Genomic DNA, 19,703 nt, shown 5'->3' with positions numbered 1-19,703 from the left:
CCCTAAGACCTCAGAATTTGTTCCCTAAACCTCTCAGCCTTTTTTTTCTCCTTTAGTAGATTGCATTGATGTACTTCCTTCACCAAATTTTCCATTATCTGTCCTTAAACCTCGATATGGCTTGGTGTTACATTTTGGTTAGCAATGCTCCTCTGAAGCACAATGGGCTTTTTTTTATAAGATGCTACTTAAATGCAAGCTATTGCTGATGGCAATATGTTTGAACCATAAGTTATGGGCACTTTTGAAATAGCTTTCCAATATTAAACAATATTAAAATTATCAGTTTTCACTATGTTTATATAATAGTCACCCCTCTCTGATCTTCAGGAATAAATTTCACCTTTCACGTCTTGCTGACACTAACCTGTTCTGGGATATTGACTCATGCGTATTGATTGTCCTCCAACACTTTGGTAAAGTGGCTATCCATCATGTCTGTCTCACTCTGTCCTCACCTGCATTGTACTTTCCTGCACTGGTATTCAACAAAAACCTGAGTGCTTCCTGATTCTTCTGACTCAGTTCCAAAGTCACCAGAGGAACTTTTTCTCAATAAACCACAGAATCACAGAAATGATATATTGTAGAAGGAGGCCATTTGGCCCTTCTTATCTGCACTTGCTCTCTGAGCATTTAACTTAGTGCCAATCCCCCACAGCCCTGAACATTGGATGATTATTTAAATAGATACAACGTCCTCTCGAAATGACCCTGCCTCCATCAGACTTTCAGGTAGTGCATTCCAGTCCCTAACTGCTTGCAGTGCGAAAATGTTTCTTCTCACCTCGCATTTGAAATAATTGGGTGAGAATTGCCATATACTAAACACTTATTTTTCAGTTTGAGTACCCTTGTTCGAGTCCCTCTGAAATAATGCTTGTCCAAGTTTCCAGCTTAATACAGTTAAGAAGCAAAGTAACCCAGTGTATTTGACAATGAGTGACTAGCAGCAGACAGTAGCATGTCTGCCTCCCATATTTGAGGCCGCTTGGAATTCAGGCTAGTCTGCAACTGCTGAAAGAGAGTCATTAGTTTGCCAATGAATTACTGGACCATGAGATGAAGGGCTATGCTGCAGGGTGGAACTCAACACAACTCAATACACCCATACAAGAACACCTGCTGTCAACCAATCATGCAACACCAAGAAGAGTGACCACCGAGATCCCCCTGCCTGAGACCATGCTGCCATCCTCCCAAAGATAACACAGTAGAATGAATCACATGGGGCAGACAATGAGAGACAATGGATCACAAATGTGCCGTATTTAATATATTTGGAAATTATACAACAGAATTGTGTTAACCTGTGAGGCAAGTGTATTGCCAGCAAGGTTTAAGAGGTTAATATCATTTAAGCCTCATGCTAAATGAAGTCTGTGAAGAGTATGGTAAGTGCATATGTACTTTTGTGTGTGTTCTTAATTAAGTTACTAAAGCAGAAAGGTCATTCGCCCCACACAGTAATTCCACAGTTTTGCTGTCATCTTGTCAGCCTGCCTCATGTATTACCTTAATTAGGAGGATAGATACAGCCTACCCATTTCCCTTAACATCAGGACTTTACCTTAAATGTCACAATTTCCAGGATTTCTATTCTACAGCCCTTTACTAATGGAGCTGCACCCTTTGCTCAACGACTCTGACACATTACTAATGTACATGCTCAAAAGCCATTAGAAGAAAAATAGGAGAAAAAGGAAAGGGTTTGTACCTCTTAATTAGGCACTACAGGAAAGTATTTCAAGCTCTGACCCACCACACAAGAAAAGCCCTTCTAAATTGCAGTTTTAAATACTGTTGCTGTGGAAACCATACTATAGTGGTTTACCTACATTAACGAGATTGCACTAAGTAAGTGCAATTTCATGCAGTTAAGTCTGTGCACAAGCACAGTTCTGCTGTATTTTAAACTGTGGGTACAGGTTTGTGAATATATTACCTTCATCTCACTCTGGAGCAGATTGAGTTGCTCCAGTGCAGCCACTACAGACCATTTGAGCGGTTGGCGAGAAGGAGAATTTCAATCATTACTGAGCTGGATTCCAACCGGGCAGAAGCAGGTTAACGTGTCTAGTTCAGTGGAGCTGGCAGATTTCTCAGCTCAAATCACTTCAAACAATCAAATTCAGGAAGAAAACAACCCCGCGTGCGATAGGGAGAATTTAACTACGCATTTCTCTGTTAACATGAGTCAACCTTTGCTGACCTACATTAAGAAATTTGTTCAAAGTCTGTCTCACAACTGAAATGCAGAATGCACTTTGTAGCAACAGAATCTATGCAATTGTAATCTAGATTCAGATTTTTGGAGGGAAAACTGACACCCTCTCGGTTACATGTGAGTTCCGCACAGTTTAAACTAACGCACAAATCAGGTCTTGTCAACCTCGGTATAAAGGGTATCACTACTTAGTTGGGGAAGGCAAGGCATCCTAAATTAAGGTTCCAAAGCATACTGTTTGCATCAATATCTGGTCTTTACCGTCTGTTTCCAAAATTCTAATCGATCAGCTTTTTCTTTTCGAGGGGGTGAAGTGATCACCTAACCCCTGATCACAGCAGGCAGTAAAGAAGCTATTTGAGGGAGCAGCGGGGACATATTGCAAACAAGAGCGCTGTAGGTTAAGCGACTATGCATTTCATCAGTACACAACTGTTACCATTTTGACAATGGCAATAAACACACACACATTAGTCATCGTTAACCAGGCATTCGGGAAAACAAAAAAAAAAATGCTTTAAAGACAGCTAACGCAGAGATATTGTGACCTAACATAGGAAACCACACACACCTTCCTGTCCGCTGGGGATTTGCTTTCTTTTTCAAACCTTTGTTTTTTTCTCGCTTTCTTATTGCGCCTTCTGAAGTGTTCGCCCCTATTGTGTACACAGCCTTTGGGGTTCATCTGCCGCCTCTAACCCGCTCCTTACAAACTGAGACAACTGGCCAAGTACAGCGTCACTGCTGCCAGATTTTGCATCCATTTCAAAGACTTGGCTGAACGGGAACACCTCCTCGCAACTCAACGCACTGACATAACGTGGATCCTTTCTTTTTTTAAAAAAAATAAACAAAAGCCCTACCCAAAAGTCAGTCTGAGAGAAGAAACTGAAATTAATCTTACCTGTGAAGAAGTACGTTGAGGATTTTAATCCGAACATGTTCCTGCTCAGCACATCTCTGTCATGATGAAGAGAAAAATAACCCTGAGGGAGATTTTTTAAATTAATTGCGGGGGGGGGGGGTGGGGGGTGCAGAAACTTGATAATTCTAGGAACAAAGCATTGGTGAGGTCTCTTTACAAGCGAGCGGCTGCCTATCTCGCAAGGTACACACAGCAGTGAGCAGAGGAAAGAAAGCCTTCTACTGCCCTCTGAAGTCAGCTGGAGGTCCCTAATACAGACACGGAACACACACATACAAGGAAGGGACGGAATGATGCGAGTGGCCAAGCAGCAGTATGTAGGCTCACTAAAGAGACACCCACCACTCCTCACTGGCTCGCTGTTTGAATGAGGGGATGGTAATGGTCAAAGGGGAGGGGGAACTCTGCTTTCAAATTCTGGGAGACGTCTACACACACACACACACACAAAGAGGAGCCCCCGCCGGGTCAGGGTCCTAGAGGGAAAACAAATACATAACGAACCCGCTCTTACTTTACAAAATTCCTCCCGAACTAGCTGCAGGTCAAACTCTTTAAACAGCAAGGGAGCTGGGCTGCAGCCGAGACTGTATGGTCGTCGTCCCCCCCTCCTCGGCCAACCTGACTCGATGAGATGTATTGCTGATAGACACTCAGGGAGCACCAGGCAGTTTATAAAAGACCTAATGTTCCCCACGCCTCTCCAGGCACATTTTGCCTTGTTGGTACTGGGATAGCTTGCCCCCCTTTCCCCACGACTGTGTCTGAGCGACCAACGGGTGCATGCACACACACACAGAAACACAATTAAACCAACTCCCCCAGCCCCTTACAGCTCTTCCAGCCTCACTGCCCTCGCCCCTTCATGCATTCCGCCCCCCCCCAAAAAAAGTGTACTTCCCACCTCCTCTGTGTTGAATCCAACACGCCCAGGAGTGATTCGGGGAAACGACTTCAGGCTCTAACCATGTTTCTTTTTCCACCAAAATGGAATGTGCAATCCCACCTCTCACCACACACGCACACACTTTCCCTTTCTCTCGCCTCCAGAACTTGAGGCTTCACTCAAGAGGTCAGGAAACCACCAGCTTGCAGGAACCCTGAACCACTGACCCTGTGAAAGTAGAACTCTGAGAGAGCAGGTAATGAACTGATCCTTTTGGAGGCCCCGGGAGACACCAAGTCCTGTACAATCAAAGCTCTGTTTGATTTACAGCAGGGGAGTTAGCAGACTCCTAGGAAACCGTGAAGGAAACACTGGGCAGATGTCCAGGTCTGTAATAACCCTCGGATGCACTTTTCCTCTCGAATCCTGTAGTTAAGAAGTCTCCGAGTTAGAAAAACAGTGGCAACTGATGCGTGACATCCCCCTCAATTGTCATATTGCATTACTTCATCCGCAATCTTGACTAAAGTTCTGTGTTTAAGAACTTTGTTAAGCTTTTGCTTTCTCCTGCAGGTCTTCGTGAATGAACTCAGCATGCCTAACAGTACTTGAAATCTAGTTACACAAGGCTTCTAAATCTGTTTTGATTTAATACGACAAAAATATCCCAAAGGTTAACTCAGACGTTCTTATGCTGTTGAACACTTGAAAACGTCCTTTTATTGTGAATTCAAGCCAATGAATGGATTCCAATTAGTTCAAATGTTTCTAATGTAGATTAATAAGAAGAACCACACCTCCCATTTTTAACGCTGCAATGTAGGTACTGTACTCTATGCATTTTGTGTTTCCTATCAGTAATACAATACACTTTTATTAAAGAAAATGCCATATTTGGGAGCAACTTAAGCACTGGCATAAGATCATAAATTATTCAAGTAATTAAAATAATAAAATATTCACAGAGACAATGCATGACACCAGCCACATAAGGAAACATTAGGTGAGATGATAAAAGCTTGATCAAAGAGGTCAGGTTATCGGACAGTCTTAAAGGAAGGAGAGTGTTTCCCATAGAATCCTTACAGTGTAGGAGCAGTCCATTCAGCCCATCAAATCCACACTGCCCTTTCAAAGAGTATCACATCCAGACCCACCCTGTTTCTCCCATAGCTAACCCACCTCGCCTGCACATTATGGGCAATTTCCTGTGGCCAATCCACCCAATCTGCACATCTTTGGACCATGGGAGGAAACCCATGCAGACAGGGGGAGAATGTGCAAATGCCACCCGGTCGCCCAAGGGTGGAATCAAGCCTGGGTCCCTGGTGCTGTGAGGCAGCATTGCTAACCACTGAGCCATCGTGCTGCCCCAAGGTAGGTAACTCAAGGCTTAGCCACCAGTGTGATTAAGATCGTAGTGATTAAGATAAGGTATGCTCAAGAGGCCAGAATTAAATGGATACAGATATCTTAGAGAGCAATGGGCCTGGAGAAGATTCTAAAGACATCAGGAAAGGTAAGGTCATGAAGGGAGTTGTTAAAAAGGATGCAAATTTTAAAATCAAGATGTTGCTTGATCAGGAGCCATTGTAGAATGTGTTGCTGGAAAAGCGCAGCAGGTCAGGCAGCATCCAAGAAGCAGGAGAATCAATGTTTCAGGCATAAGCCCTTCTTCAGGAATGAGGAGGGTGTGCCAAGCAGGCTAAGCTAAAAGGTAGGGAGGAGGGACTTGGGGGAAGAGTGTTGGGAAGGCGATAGATGGAAGGAGGTTAAGGTGAGGGTGATAGGCTGGAGAGGGGGTGGGGGCGGAGAGGTCGGGAAGAAGATTGCAGGTCAAGAAGGCGGTGCTGAGTCCGAGGGTTGGGACTGAGATAAGGTGGGGGGAGGGGAAATGAGGAAGCTGGAGAAATCTGCATTCATCCCTTGTGGTTGGAGGGTTCCTAGGCGGAAGATGAGGTGCTCTTTCTCCAAGCGCGTGTTGCCATGGTCTGGCGATGGAGGAGGCCAAGGACCTGCATGTCCTTGGCGGAGTGGGAGGGGGAGTTAAACACTTTAACTTTAAAGTGTTTAACTCCCCCTCCCACTCTGCCGAGGACATGCAGATCCTTGGCCTCCTCCATCGCCAGACCATGGCAACACGACGCCTGGAGGAAGAGCACCTCATCTTCCGCCTAGGAACCCTCCAACCACAAGGGATGAATACAGATTTCTCCAGCTTCCTCATTTCCCCTCCCCCCACCTTATCTCAGTCCCAACCCTCGGACTCAGCACCGCCTTCTTGACCTGCAATCTTCTTCCCGACCTCTCTGCCCCCACCCCCTCTCAGGCCTATCACCCTCACCTTAACCTCCTTCCACCTATTGCCTTCCCAACACCCCTCCCCCAAGTCCCTCCTCCCTACCTTTTATCTTAGCCTGCTTGGCACACCCTCTTCATTCCTGAAAAAGGGCTTATGCCTGAAACGTTGATTCTCCTGCTCTTTGGATGCTGCCTGACCTGCTGCGCTTTTCCAGCAACACATTCATCAGCTCTGATCTCTAGCATCTGCAGTCCTCACTTTCTCCCAGGAGCCATTGTAAACTAGCAATTAGCAGGGAGGCAGTGGTGTGGTGGTAATACAATGGGACGAGTAATCCAGAACCTCAGGCTGATGTTCAAGGGATTTGGGTTTGAATCCAACTCTGGCAGATGGCTCAAATTTAAATTTAGTTTTGAAAAACTGGAATAAAAAGCCAATCTAATACTGACCATGTAACTACTTTTAATTGTCGTAGAAGCCCACCTAATATCCTTTAGGGAAGTAAATCTGCCACCCTTACTTGGACTGGCCTACAGGTGATTGCAGAACCAGCGTAATGTGTTGACTCTTAACTGCTTGATTAGCCAGTAATACTCACATCTCAGGAACAAATAAAAAAAAAATTGGACTTTGAAGCAAGAGCTGAACTTTTAATATTAAGTGCATTGGTTTTGATAAAGCTTTTGATTAATGTATAATTTTTTTTCCTCACAGTGGTCTCTGACATCATGTCTCTTATGTGTTTTTGGAGTTGAAATATTGGCATGTGCATAATGCAGATCACTGTGCCATCGATGTTGATCTGTTTCCCTCATTTATCCTTTTTTAAATGTATGGCCATCACCAGAAAGGTCTGCATTTGCAGCCAATCCCTAAGTTCCAATGAACTGAACAGGTTGCCAGGGGCAGTTATGAACCAATCTCACAGCTGTGAGTCTGGAGTTACATGCTAGGTAAGGATGACAACTTTCCTTCCCTAAAGGACCATACTGGCATATACAACAATTGATGCTAATTTTATGGTGACCGTTCTTGAGAAATCATCAATTCCTGATTTTTAAAGTTGAATTTAAATTTCACTAGCTGCCTGTAATCAGCCAGAATCCCTACAGTGCAGAAAGAGCCCAGTTAGTCCATCAAGTCTGCACTGACCCTCCAACAAGCATCCCACTCAGACCCTATCCCCATATCTACCATGGCCAAGACACCTAGCCTGCACATCCCTGTACCCTACAGGGCAATTTAACATGGCCAATCCACCTAATGTGCACATCTTTGGGCCATAGGAGGAAACCCATGCAGACAGGGGAAGGATATGCAAACCACCCAGCCACCCAAGACTGGAATTGAACCCAGCCCTGGCACTGTGAGGCAGCAGTGCTAACCACTGAGCCATCATCTCTATGTGCAAACCACCACCCCACCTCAGCAAATTAGCTTCAGTTTTGGAATTACTCGTTCAGTGATATAACATTGTTCCATCATTTCTCTAAAACTCTAAACTTCATAAAAATATATTTATTGATTAGTTGCAATTATTTCTTAACTTCAGAATGGAAGCATCGTGGGCTTTTTCAAAATTAATAAATGGAAAGAATTTATCTCATTCATACCACCCCCTTTAAAATGCTGGAAGTTTGGTGTAGATTCAATATTGGAGTGATAATGGTATAGTGGTAATGCCAATGACTATTAAATTAGAAGTTAATGGTGTAGATATTGGTTAAAATAGCACCAAGATAGCTGTGAAATAAAATCTGGAATTTGAAGGTATTCTCAGTGATGATGACAATGAAATTATCTTGATTGTTGTAAAACACTGAATGGTTCACTAACATCCATTAGGGAAGGACATCTAAGGTCTTTATTCGGTTTAGTCTACATGTAAGAGAGAGAGAGAGAGAGAGAGAGAGAGTGTGTGTGTGTGTGTGTGTGTGTGTGTGTGTGTGTGTGTGTGTGTGTGTGTGTGTGTGTGTGTGTGTGTGTGTGTGTGTGTGTGTGTGTGTGTGTGTGTGTGTGTGTGTGTGTGTGTGTGTGTGTGTGTGTGTGTGTGTGTGTGCTCATTCACCTAAGTTCTATCATAATGAATAATTCAGCCCAGGCAGTTATATATAAACCATATGTAAATATGCATTAGTGTAGTTTAATAATTTCATTTTATTCTACCAATTAGCATGTTTCTTCTCTTTTCAGGATACCTGTGATAATTATCATTCCTTGAAAGTATAGACAGGTGACTCCACTATTGGTTTCTGTTAGCATCTCTTGGGAAATAAAGAAAACACTTGCATTTCTATGTTCACTATCACTGGACATCTCAAAGGACTTCATAACCAATTAGTTACTTTTGGATGTGTGTTTGCTATTATAATACAAAAAAACATGGTACGAAATTTGCATGAAGCGAGCTCTCACAGACTATAATATTATAGTGACTGGATAATTTTTTTTTAATGATATCGGTTCAGGGATAAATATTTGCCAGGGCACTGGGGATAAATCACTTGCTCTATTTCAACATAGTATGGGATCATTATTAACCACCCATGAGGCAGATGGAGTCTAAATTTTAATTTTCATCCAAAAGACAGCAGCTCTTGATAATGTAGCATTCCGTTAATATTGCACTGAAATCTCAGCCTTGTATTTTGTCCTTAAACTCTGTAATAGGACTTGAACAGAGAGACAAAGGCAAGAATGCTATGAATTGAGCCAGAGCTGCAACACAATGACCAAAAGCAGCCTCAAGAAGACTTTTCCTCTCTATGAAAAGCAACGAGTTTCTTTCTAGCATGCAATACCACGTTAGAATTAAGTTCTACTAAGTTCTGTGCTTTTAGGTGCACCAAATTAATGTTCAACTTTTATTGTAGTATTTACAACATTTACATTTGTACATTCCAATTAGGGCTTTCCCATAAAATAATACTGATCATAGCCATCAAGCACATAGAATTCTTTTCACATCAAGAATTCAGAACAGTACATGGTACCAGTAAATTTGTAAATGGTGACTCTCTATATTTGCAAATGATGGACCTATGTCATTTGCTTTGAAAGTAGTTACATCATTGTTATGCAGACTAATTAGGTTTGACAATGCCAGTCAAATAAAGTCAGCATCTCTTTATTCAGCATCTTTGAAACTCAAAATCACTTTATTCTAGAAGGACAAGAGCAGCAGATGCATGTGAACACAACTGCCTGCAAGTCTCCCTCCAAGCCACTCATCATTCTGACTTAGAAATATATCGCCATTCCTTAAGTGTCTTTGGGCCAAAATCCTGGAACCCCCTCCATAATGGCATTGAGAATTTACTGACTGCACAGGGACTGCAGTGGTTTAAGAAGGCAGCTCACTACCACCTTCTCAAGGGTAACTAGGGATGGGTAGTAATGTTAGCACAGTCATTGATGCCCACACCCCATGAATGAATTAAAAAATGTTCTTGTATAGTATTAATACCTATGACATAGTGATCAAAATATACATAAACTTGCAAGAATCTATACATAAATGCATTACAACCTCAACTTGATACATTTCTAAGTGATGTAGCTCAACTTCAAGAGATAAATACACTTTCCATGATGGTTTGTAAGTTCAAAACATTTCCATTATAACTCAAAACTATAACTCATGATACACATAATGTGTCTTATGACCAACTTTGCTATTTGTTAATATTAGTCATAAGTCATTCATAACAAAGGAATATAATCTCAAAAAAAACGAGTCAACATACAGGATGGTTGTTAAACAATTAACAGTGGAGACAGAAAGCAGTATAAGAAATTGGGAGATTTTCCAAATTTCTCAGTGAATGATTGTACCACATTACTGCTGTCCTTTTTTTTCTGGCAGGCTCCCTGAGGATCCCGTGCCCTTTTTGGAGAGTCAGTCTAGCCCTGACTGACAGCACTGTATACAGATCTGGATGGCATCGAAGTGACAATGCTTATGTAGGACTGGATGATAGAGAGGTGACTATGTTTATACAGGAATGGATGTTCAAAAAATAGCCATGTTTGTGTGGGATTTTTTGTTGGACTGGTAACCCTGTTTATATAAGACAGTGTGTTGGACCACTAACTGTGTTTATGATTGGCTATGTTTGTGTATCAGAGAAATGACTGTGTTTATACAGAGGTATATTTTATTGAATAATCATTTTTATACAGGCATGAAAATTGGACAGATCGCTGTGTTTATACAGTGGAAGGCATGAAGAGAAGTAAATCTGTATACTGCTGGATGTTAGGAGAATAAAGGTATGAAGAGTGTACTGGAATGTTACAGACCATGCTGAACAATAGTAAATTTAGTTCCATTAGGATCCCTTATCTTTACCTCTGTTTATTATCAAGGCATGTTAAACTTTCTGTATCACAGTCATGTGGTTAGCATGCATTCTTTGTGAAACGGCATCAATACCAAGTGTTGCACTGATAACTCGTCACCCTCAATTTTTGCTCTTGTGTTTTGATTTTTTTGCCTATTTTATGTGGACAAAATATTTCAACAGATCAGCAGGATTTAAGTGGATTGGGGCTTACTTTATTCCTGGCAGACATTTAGTCTGCATCACTCAGCATTTGGACTGTGAATCAAAATAGTTGGGTGACCCAGCAGTGTGCAGAGCAGTGAACTATGTTCTGTTTTTATCAGATAGTCTGGTGTAAGGGCTGTTATGGCCTGGTGAGCTGATTAATTATTCAAGTGTCAGTCAGTAACTTTGCAAGGGCAGGATGTGGCGTTATCAGCCTTGCACTTGGGAGTCTATTCATTCTGTGTGAGCAACGGTCTGTCAGCCATCTACTGAGCCAAAGCAGGTTGCACATAAAATGTGGCATAGACTTCTCACAACATGGATCTTGTCCCATTTAGCAGGCACTAAGAAGGATAGAAATAACAAATCAAGTTTCTCAACAGAGTTCTATGATGCTGTATTATAAAAGAACATTGGTGCTATAGGGTTAGTAAATCTGCATCTGGATTTTTAAATTGCATTCGATTTTCTTCTTTTCTATGTATTTTTATTATACTTTATAAAATTTGTGGATAAGATTTGTGATTAATTCATGATATGGATTTGTCATGATGAGAGATTAAAATCCCATAGGTATGCAGAAATTTTCTCAGCAAAAATGTGACCAATTAAGAGACCCGGGCAGACTGACTGAAGGGGCTTCTCTAAATGTGAGCTTCTCAAGTAAGTACAGTGGTTAAGATGTAAATTGGTTAAGTTGTACCAGCACAATTGAGTCCAATGGTGTTCATGAAACCACCATTAATTGTTTGAAAACCCATCTGGCTCATTAATGTCCTTTAGGGAAGGAAAATGCTGTCCTTACCTGGTCTGGCCTACATGTGACTCCAGACCCACAGCAGTGCGGTTGACTCTTAACTGCTCTCTGAGATGGGTTAATGAATGCTGGCCTAGCCACTGATGCCCTCATCCCATGAATGAATTAACTATTGAATTCTATTGAACTATTGAACTATTGAATTTCCCTGCTGTTGTCAAAGATTGACTACCCATTCAATACTTGTAAAATAATGTAGCTCTCTCCTGATAATTATTTATTCAGTGCATGAGCCATGCAGTTGAACATTTCTTTTTTGCTTCTGACAGGTCAAATTTCTGTGTGGGTAAACTTGTCTGCAAAGGTTGCCTTGAACCATGCAACGCTCTGAAAGCTGGTACATTCAAATAAACCTGTTGGACTATAACCTAGTGTTGTGTGATTTTTTTTTAAAGTTGAACCATTTTGACATGGAACAAAAAAATCCGGGTTGACCTGGAATAATGTGTTTGATAGACAGCTGTAAATGGGCCAATGTCATTGACTAGCAGCAGGCCACTTACTGGAGAGGCTGCTGATACCAAATCCTAGCAACAATCAAACTGGCAGTTCAATAATTCAAAAGGGAATATTGCCTAACAAAAACAGAAAGTGCTGGATAAAATCAACAGGTCGGGCAGCATCTGTAGAGAGAGAAACAGAGCGAATATTACAAGTCCAGTGACTCATCGTCAGAACTTAAAGGAGCATGGAAAGTGCTAGTGACAAGTGGGGTGGGATTAAGGAAGGAAGGAATACATAGAAATGGTGCCGACAGAGAGAGAGAGAGAGAGAGCAAGGAGAGGCAAACAGAGGTATTGTTGATGATATCCGACAGAGATAAAGTGCTGGGTATGGTGCTTAACAAAAAGTATGAAAGATGGAAAAATGGGTTGAAAAATATGGGAGCAACCAAACAAAACTGCTCCTTAGGGTGTGGGGGAGGTATTGCATATGGAGGAGCGTGTGCATGTTCTGAAATTGTGAAACTCAATGTTGAGTCCTGAAGGCTGTAAGACACCAAGGCAGAAGATGAGGTGTTGTTCCTCCAGTCGGCATTGAGCTTCACTGGAGTGCTGCATCAGGCCTGAGACAGAAATGTTGGCATGTGGCGTGTTAAAAGTGGCAGGCCACTGGAAGCTCAGGGTCATTTATTTTTTCAGACAGAGCATTGGTGTTCTGTAAAGTGGTCACCCAGCTTGCATTTCATCTCCCCAGTGTAGAGGAGACAACAGCCCTCTTTCCTAATATTTCCAATAGAGCCCTAAGTCCTTAGGTCGAAATGCAGGTTTATACTGCTGACAGCAGGCTCAGTCGCCTTTGAGGACCTGGTCTCCTTAACATGTGCCAAGCAGGCCACAGATACCCCGTTTGTGGTTGCAAGGGAATGCTGTTAGCCACTGCTCAGCATTGTTGCTTCTGTTGATCAAAAAAAGGATGTAGATATTCACATCCCTACTTTCTTCACGTACCACCTTAAGCATGAGGGAGCAGGAAATGTGTGTTCAATCATTTTTTTTTTCTCCTCTTACAAACTGTATTTTCTTGCCAAACTGCTGTTACATGTGAAAGATAGAGGTCAATTTTAACTCGGAGTGGTTTCAGGCTGAAGGGTCAGTGCAAAAATCACTTACATTTCATTCAGCTACCAGTTTAATTACGCAGGCTTACTTACATGTATTCCAATGGAATCAAATGTAAATAAAGGTGGGTTTTTCACCTGATTTGTAATTACACAAAGGCAATAACTTACTGTTATGCCAAACAATTAACAGAAAATCCTCACAAATGATGAGAGATTGGAGCAATATGTTGACTGCAGGTATTTCTTCGGAATGCTGAAATACTCCAGAAGAGCAAATAATGCCAGTTTTCAGACCATCAAGTTTCATTTCTTTAGATTGGGACTTTACAGTTTAGCTGTTAGAAAGTAGTTAGAAAAGTTAGACACCAAGTCCATTACCATCTATCCATCTCTTTCAGTTTCACATTTAGATATGTCAAGGTGATAAAGTGCATGTTTTTGCTAATGTTTCTTCCTAGTTTTGATAATTTACTTTTAAATCTTTACTCAATTTCTTCTCCTATTGTCCTATCCACATGCCTTATTTAAATTTCATACCTGACAACTATTAGGGCCCAGTGGCTCAACATTTCAACTCCCCCTGCCACTCTGCCGAGGATATGGAGGTGCTGGGCCTCCTCCACCGCCGCTCCCTCACCACCAGACGCCTGGAGGAAGAACGCCTCATCTTCCACCTCGGAACACTTCAACCCCAGGGCATCAATGTGGATTTCAACAGTTTCCTCATTTCCCCTTCCCCCACCTCATCCTAGCTTCTAACCTCCAGCAACTCGATCCCCTGACCTGTCCGGACTTGTCCGACCTGCCCAGCTCCTTTTCCACCTATCCACTCCACCCTCTCCTCCCTGACCTATCATCTTCATCTCCTTCCCCACTGACCTATTGTACTCTATGCCACTCTCTCCCCACCCCCACCCTCCTCTAGCTTATCTCTCCACGCTTCAGGCTCTCTGCCTTTATTCCTGATGAAGGGCTTTTGCCCGAAACGTCGATTTTGCCTGTCCTCGGATGCTGCCTGAATTGCTGTGCTCTTCCAGCACCACTGATCCAGACTCAATTTCTTATGACCGAGTCTAAAGTTGATCACTTTGCACCAAGCTTTTAAATCCAAGTTATCAATGTAAATTAGAAATAGCAGGGGGTGTAATAGAAATCCCAGCATTTCACACCAGTCTGAAATCAATACATAAAAAACTACAAGCTGCTTTCTGCTCTTCGACCTGTTTTCTTTTTACCTGTTCTCACATTTTATTCAAATTGAAGACACTGTGCATTTAGGTAGCTGTTCTTAATACAGAACTTCGCCAAGGTCCTTTTCAAAATACAGGTATATTATGTAATCGGATCCTTTATTATCCTCTTTAGAGGTGCTACTTCCACAAAAAATAATAAGCAGGTTTGTGAAGCAACATATCCAATCCTCTTCCAAATTAATGTCTTTTTTTCATGCTGCAAATTCGTACTATTTACTAAGTTGTTTTCACCTATAGATTTTCTCCAGCCAACTCCCAGGGAGGTGGTTGAGTAGTGGTCATATCACTGGACTAATAATACGTAATCCCTGTGGATGTAAGTTAAAATTCTGCCATGGCAGATCATGAAATTTGCATTAAATTAGAAGGAAGTCAGATTAGAGTCATAGAGATAAATAGCAGATGTTTATGTCCAACTCGTCTATGTCGACCAGATAGCCTAAATTAATCCAGTCCCATTTGCCAGTATATGGCCCATATCCCTCTAAATTCTTACAATTCATGTACCCATTAAGATTCCATTTAAATGTTGTAAGTATGCCAACCTCTTACACCTCCTCAGGCAGCTCATTCCACCCTTTGTTTGAAAAGTTGCCCCTTAGGTTTCTTTAAATCTCTCCTCTCTCATCTTAAATATTTGCCCTCTAGTTTTGGACCCCCTACCCTCATGATTTTATAAACCTCTATAAGTTCACATCTCAGCCTCCGGCACTCCAGGGAAAATAGCCCCAGCCTATTCATCCTTTCTCTATAGGTCAAACCTTTAACCACGGGAACATCCTTGTAAATCTTTTCTGAATCCTTTCAAGTTTCACAACATCTTTCATACAGCAGGGAGACCAGAAATGATCACATCATTCCATATTTGGCCTAGCCAATGTCCTGTACTATCGCAAGATTATCTCCCAGCTCTTACACTCAACACACTGACCAATAAAGGTACCGTATGAAACAGCTGCTTCACTATCCTATCTACCTGTGACTCTACATTCAAGGAGCTATGAACCTGCTCCCCAAGGTCTCTTTGTTCAGCAACACTCCCCAGGACCTTACCAGTAGGTGTATAAGTCCTGTCCTGATGTGACTTAACAAAATGCAGCACCTCCCATATCTGTCAGCCTTACCTGATTTAATATATATGTGACCACAGAACCACAGTAATATGGTAGATCCTGAACTGCTTTCTGAAATGGCTTTGCAAGCCATTCAGTTTCAAAGTGTTTAGGGATGGGAAAATTAGTGCTCTCGGTACACAATGTCTGAAAGGCCTTTCCCTTTCCCTTGTGTCTTTGCAGTGGTTGCTCCAAACTTGACTGTCTTGAATAGTATGTAGTGATGGAGAAAGTGAGGACTGCAGATGCTGGAGATTAGAGTCAAGGTTGTAGTGCTGGAAAAGTACAGCAGGTCAGGCAGCATCCGAAGAGCAGGAAAATCAATGTTTTGGGCATAAGCCCTTCATCAGGAATGGTAAGTACATGAAAGTCTGTTAAACCTACGATCTTTTTTGTCTGATATGGTGGAGAAAAAATGTTTGTTGAGTGTGTGAATTCTTCCGAGGATGTAAAACAGCAGAGGTCCTTTGCAGGTCTGGGGGAGTGTGGCCCGGAGCTGGAGCAGGGCTGACTGCAGGGAGAGTAGGTGGCAGTGCATGGCTGCGAGTGTGGAGCAGAGGATTTGGAAGAACAACCGTTTCTGGAGGCTTTGGATTTGTTGGAGGTACTGGTTGTCCCATTCAGGTTCAAATTGTGATGGTCTGAATGTAGTCCAGAGTCCATGCGGGATCAGTCGGTTCTGTAGGCAGGCACTAAGGAAGGAGATGTGGCTGTGGTAGTGAGCCTGCTTCAGGATGTGGCTGATGAGTTTCAGGGCAGAGGAGATGACCTGAGTGTGCAGTGAGAGAAAGACTCACTGAGGTCCTTGTAGAGGGAGGAGGAGAACTTCTTCAAGATGGGCATTTTTGAAGGAGGCTTCACAGTAGGGCTAAAATCAACAAGAAGAAAGTGAGGACTGCAAATGTTCGAGATCAGAGGTGAGAGTGTAGTGCTGGAAAAACACAGCAGGTCAGGCAGCATCCAAGAAGCAGGAGAATCGACATTTCGGGCATAAGCCCTTCATCAAGAATACCTTGGAATGTGCAAGTATGCAATGCTAGGCTTGCACAGGATAGCCAAACAGAACTCATTAAATAACAAACGCCAAACAAGCTAAGCTCTCTTTACATACCTAATGTTGTAACCTGCTTTTACAACAAGAATGATCATCATTTTACAGAGATTGCCATCTTACTCGAATGCTTGCAATTGCTAATTTTCTATTTGGTAAAGCTTAAGTACAACATTACTGTTGAAAAGAGTACAGTTAGTATGCTGATACAGTGAGAAGTTACAAAGGCAAATGGAAAGTTTGCATTTGTTGCAAGGGATGTGGAATATAAAAGTAGGGAAGTTCTTCTGCTGCTGTACAGGACCTTGATGAGACCATATCTGGAGTACCATGAACAGTTTTACTCTCCTTGTTTGAAAAGTATATAAATGCATTGAAAGAAGTTCAGAGAATGTCCACTGTAGCCAATCCTGGGATAAAGGTCTCACTTTAGGAAGAAAGGATGAGCTGGTTGTGCCTGTACTCATTGGAGTTTCGATGAACCAGAGGTGATCTCATTGAGGTGCCTGACTTGAGGGGACTTGATAGAGTGGTTACTGGATGGATGTTTTCTCTTATGGCAGAGACTAAAACCAGGGCCCAGTTATAAATAAGAAATTTCCTTTTGAAATAGGGATGAGGAGAGATAATTTCTTTCAGGGGTTGTTAGTCTATACAATTCTCTTTTCTAAAAAAAGTGGAGACTGGATCATTACATTGGTTTGAAGTTGCATTGCATAGATTTTTGATGCATAAATATGTCAAGAGTTTTGAGGAACTGAAAGAAAAATGGAGTTGAGACCACAATCATGTCAGCTTTGAATGGTTGTTCAGGGTCAAAGATCCAAATGCCTACTCCTGCTCCTAAGTCCTATGTTCCCACATATCTATATTTAAATATAATTTTCTTGTCAATTTAATAGAATCTTGAAATTAATGAGTTATTTCTAACAGATTTGTTCCAACTTGGACAGGTTCAGGAAAATTTCAGTTCACTCAAAATTTGATTTTCTACACTTTGTTTAAAACAAAATCTTACTGATGTTGAGGGTTTAGCAACGATTTTTTTTTCCAAGCATTAAAACGCATGCATGTACATTTCTTCTGATGTGACAGCATGTGTTAAAAGTTAACTTCTTATTTTCTTACGCTGTTACCTTTTTTCTTTTGCAGCAGGAAAATGCAGTAGTAACACAAAGGCTTTGCTCACGTTTCCTACAGATGCGACCACAGTTGACTTTTGATCTAATGTTGCTCTCTTCAACTTCACCACAGTTTAGTTGGAGGTTCTGGCAGCTTGCCATGCGCTGCTTTCAATGGAGGATTTTATTAGCTTTGTCTCCAGCTCATTACAAATGATCAGGATGAACATCTGGTTCATTTAAAATAAAGTAGGAGTAAAACAAAACAACTTTATTTAAGATCATAAGCAAGTGGAATTATTATAATCAGAATTGGGAAACTGTTGGATAAATCTCCATCACTATAATGCTGAAGCTAATGATTAACTGCTGTAAAACAATGTACACATTAAGCACTGATGAATCCAAGCAACTTGCAAGTCAAATAAGCTGGAATTTATAAGCTTAATAGCAACGCTGAGATGGTCATAATATTGTAATATAACCTATTGTTATTTTTAAGGACAATGAAAAATGAGCTATAAATAGACTTCCTGCTCATTTCCTCCCTTACTTTCCCAAAACCGTTTTCCTCAATTCTCCATTTTTCTGAGTTGATATTTGATTATATGTTTTCTCATTATTTCGCTTTGCTCTCCATGAACTGAAACCTCCACATGAAAACAAAACTTTGCAGAGCAATATAATGCCATTTAAACCATTTTTAGAAAACAAAATTAAATAGACCATTTTTTTCACAGTTCAGATAAAACCATTAATATAAGAACTTTTAATTCATGTTCAGCTCAGCATAAGTAAACTAATTGGGTGCACCAATAGAAAGAGCTTATAATTACGTAGCACCTTAGCACATTCTGACATGAACCTCACGCACTTTAGAACCAACAGTGACCATCAAGATGTTGATAAACTCAATAGTGTCCAATTTACATATGGTAAATTCTGACAAATGGTAAAGGAAACGAATGACTAATTAATTTGTTCTTCAGAAGGCTAATCTAATACTAGAATGACACTTTGCTCTTTGAACAATACAGCAGGATCTTTTTTATTCAAATTAACACAAACTTGGTGAAAGATAGCACCCATTTATCTCCTGGAAGAACACACGCTCCAATAAAACAAATAGGTCTACAGATCAACTACAATCTCATCAAGCAGACAAGAGGAGTGTGAAAGCATCAATCGTGCTGTGTGAACACAGCAACCCAGAGAGTAAATTCTGTACCTGATGGTTTGCTGTCTGTCTGATGTATCACCATGTTGTGTAATAGGGGCAACATGATGAGCTACCACTGAATGAGGAGCATTAACCTTATGCACCTGTTCCTGCTTGCTGGTGCTGTGTGAATCATTTTTGGATCAGCTCGTATTAGATACTGCTTATGTGCCGTTCTTTGTACTGGTGCTTGCTGGAAAAGAGTGACAATATATTCACGCAGGGCCAGGGTCTTGGACAGATGCAACAAAAAGTCGAGGCATGAGTTCGGACCTAATGACAAGGATAAGCAGAAGCAGATGAATGGTAGCACATTGCAGTTTTTAAGAGCTAAGACCACATGTGAGCTGGAGCATTAGGTCAAGAATAGAAGAAGGAAAGTGGCCAACATTGTGGTGTATGCAGCTTCTGACCACACAACATCTCGAATGCCACACATCCACCATCTGTCAACGATATCAGTAGCAAATTTACCATGCGACACTATTTCTACCAAGTTAAAAATCCAACAGGTTTAATTGGTAGCACTAGCTTTCGGAATGCGCTCCTTACAACCACCTGATGAAGGAGCTTCGCTCCAAAAGCTAGTGCTTCCAATTAAACCTGTTGGACTATAACCTGGTGTTGTGTGATTTTTAATTTTGTACACCCCAGTCCAACACCGGCATCTCCAAAT

General features: G+C 41.5%; 1 protein-coding gene and 1 long non-coding RNA gene across 6 annotated transcripts in view; one reads left to right on the top strand and one right to left on the bottom strand.

Moving 5' to 3' along the window:
- LOC122564415 (genetic suppressor element 1-like) overlaps positions 1-19,703 on the bottom strand; it is a 374,593-nt gene that overhangs the window by 239,830 nt on the left and 115,060 nt on the right. Inside the window, exons 1-2 of one of the 4 annotated variants that reach the window (XM_043719246.2) lie at positions 4,057-4,127; positions 3,132-3,187 (exon numbers count right to left, since the gene is read on the bottom strand). The exons of 1 other annotated variant lie outside the window; for it this stretch is intronic. In XM_043719246.2, coding sequence (XP_043575181.2) covers positions 3,132-3,168 — 37 coding nt within the window. In that variant the 5' untranslated portion in view covers positions 3,169-3,187; positions 4,057-4,127. Of the gene's footprint in view, positions 1-2,798; positions 2,945-3,131; positions 3,394-4,056; positions 4,128-19,703 lie in introns of those variants that run through there. 2 more of the 4 variants (XM_043719245.2, XM_043719250.2) reach the window with 2 other exon arrangements.
- LOC122564416 (uncharacterized) lies at positions 10,140-12,074 on the top strand. Of its 2 annotated transcripts, XR_006315908.2 has the most exons (4): positions 10,140-10,324; positions 10,523-10,612; positions 11,464-11,553; positions 11,977-12,074. It is a non-coding gene; the product is annotated as an uncharacterized LOC122564416 (long non-coding RNA). The 2 variants fall into 2 exon arrangements; XR_015752783.1 differs by lacking the exon at positions 11,464-11,553.

Source organism: Chiloscyllium plagiosum, unplaced genomic scaffold (assembly GCF_037043375.1).
Source record: "Chiloscyllium plagiosum isolate Xiang-an unplaced genomic scaffold, Cpla_swu_hap1 HiC_scaffold_34, whole genome shotgun sequence".
Lineage (NCBI taxonomy): Eukaryota > Metazoa > Chordata > Chondrichthyes > Orectolobiformes > Hemiscylliidae > Chiloscyllium > Chiloscyllium plagiosum.
The sequence above is the reverse complement of the archived record's forward strand: the minus strand, read 5'-3'. Positions and strand labels throughout refer to the sequence as shown.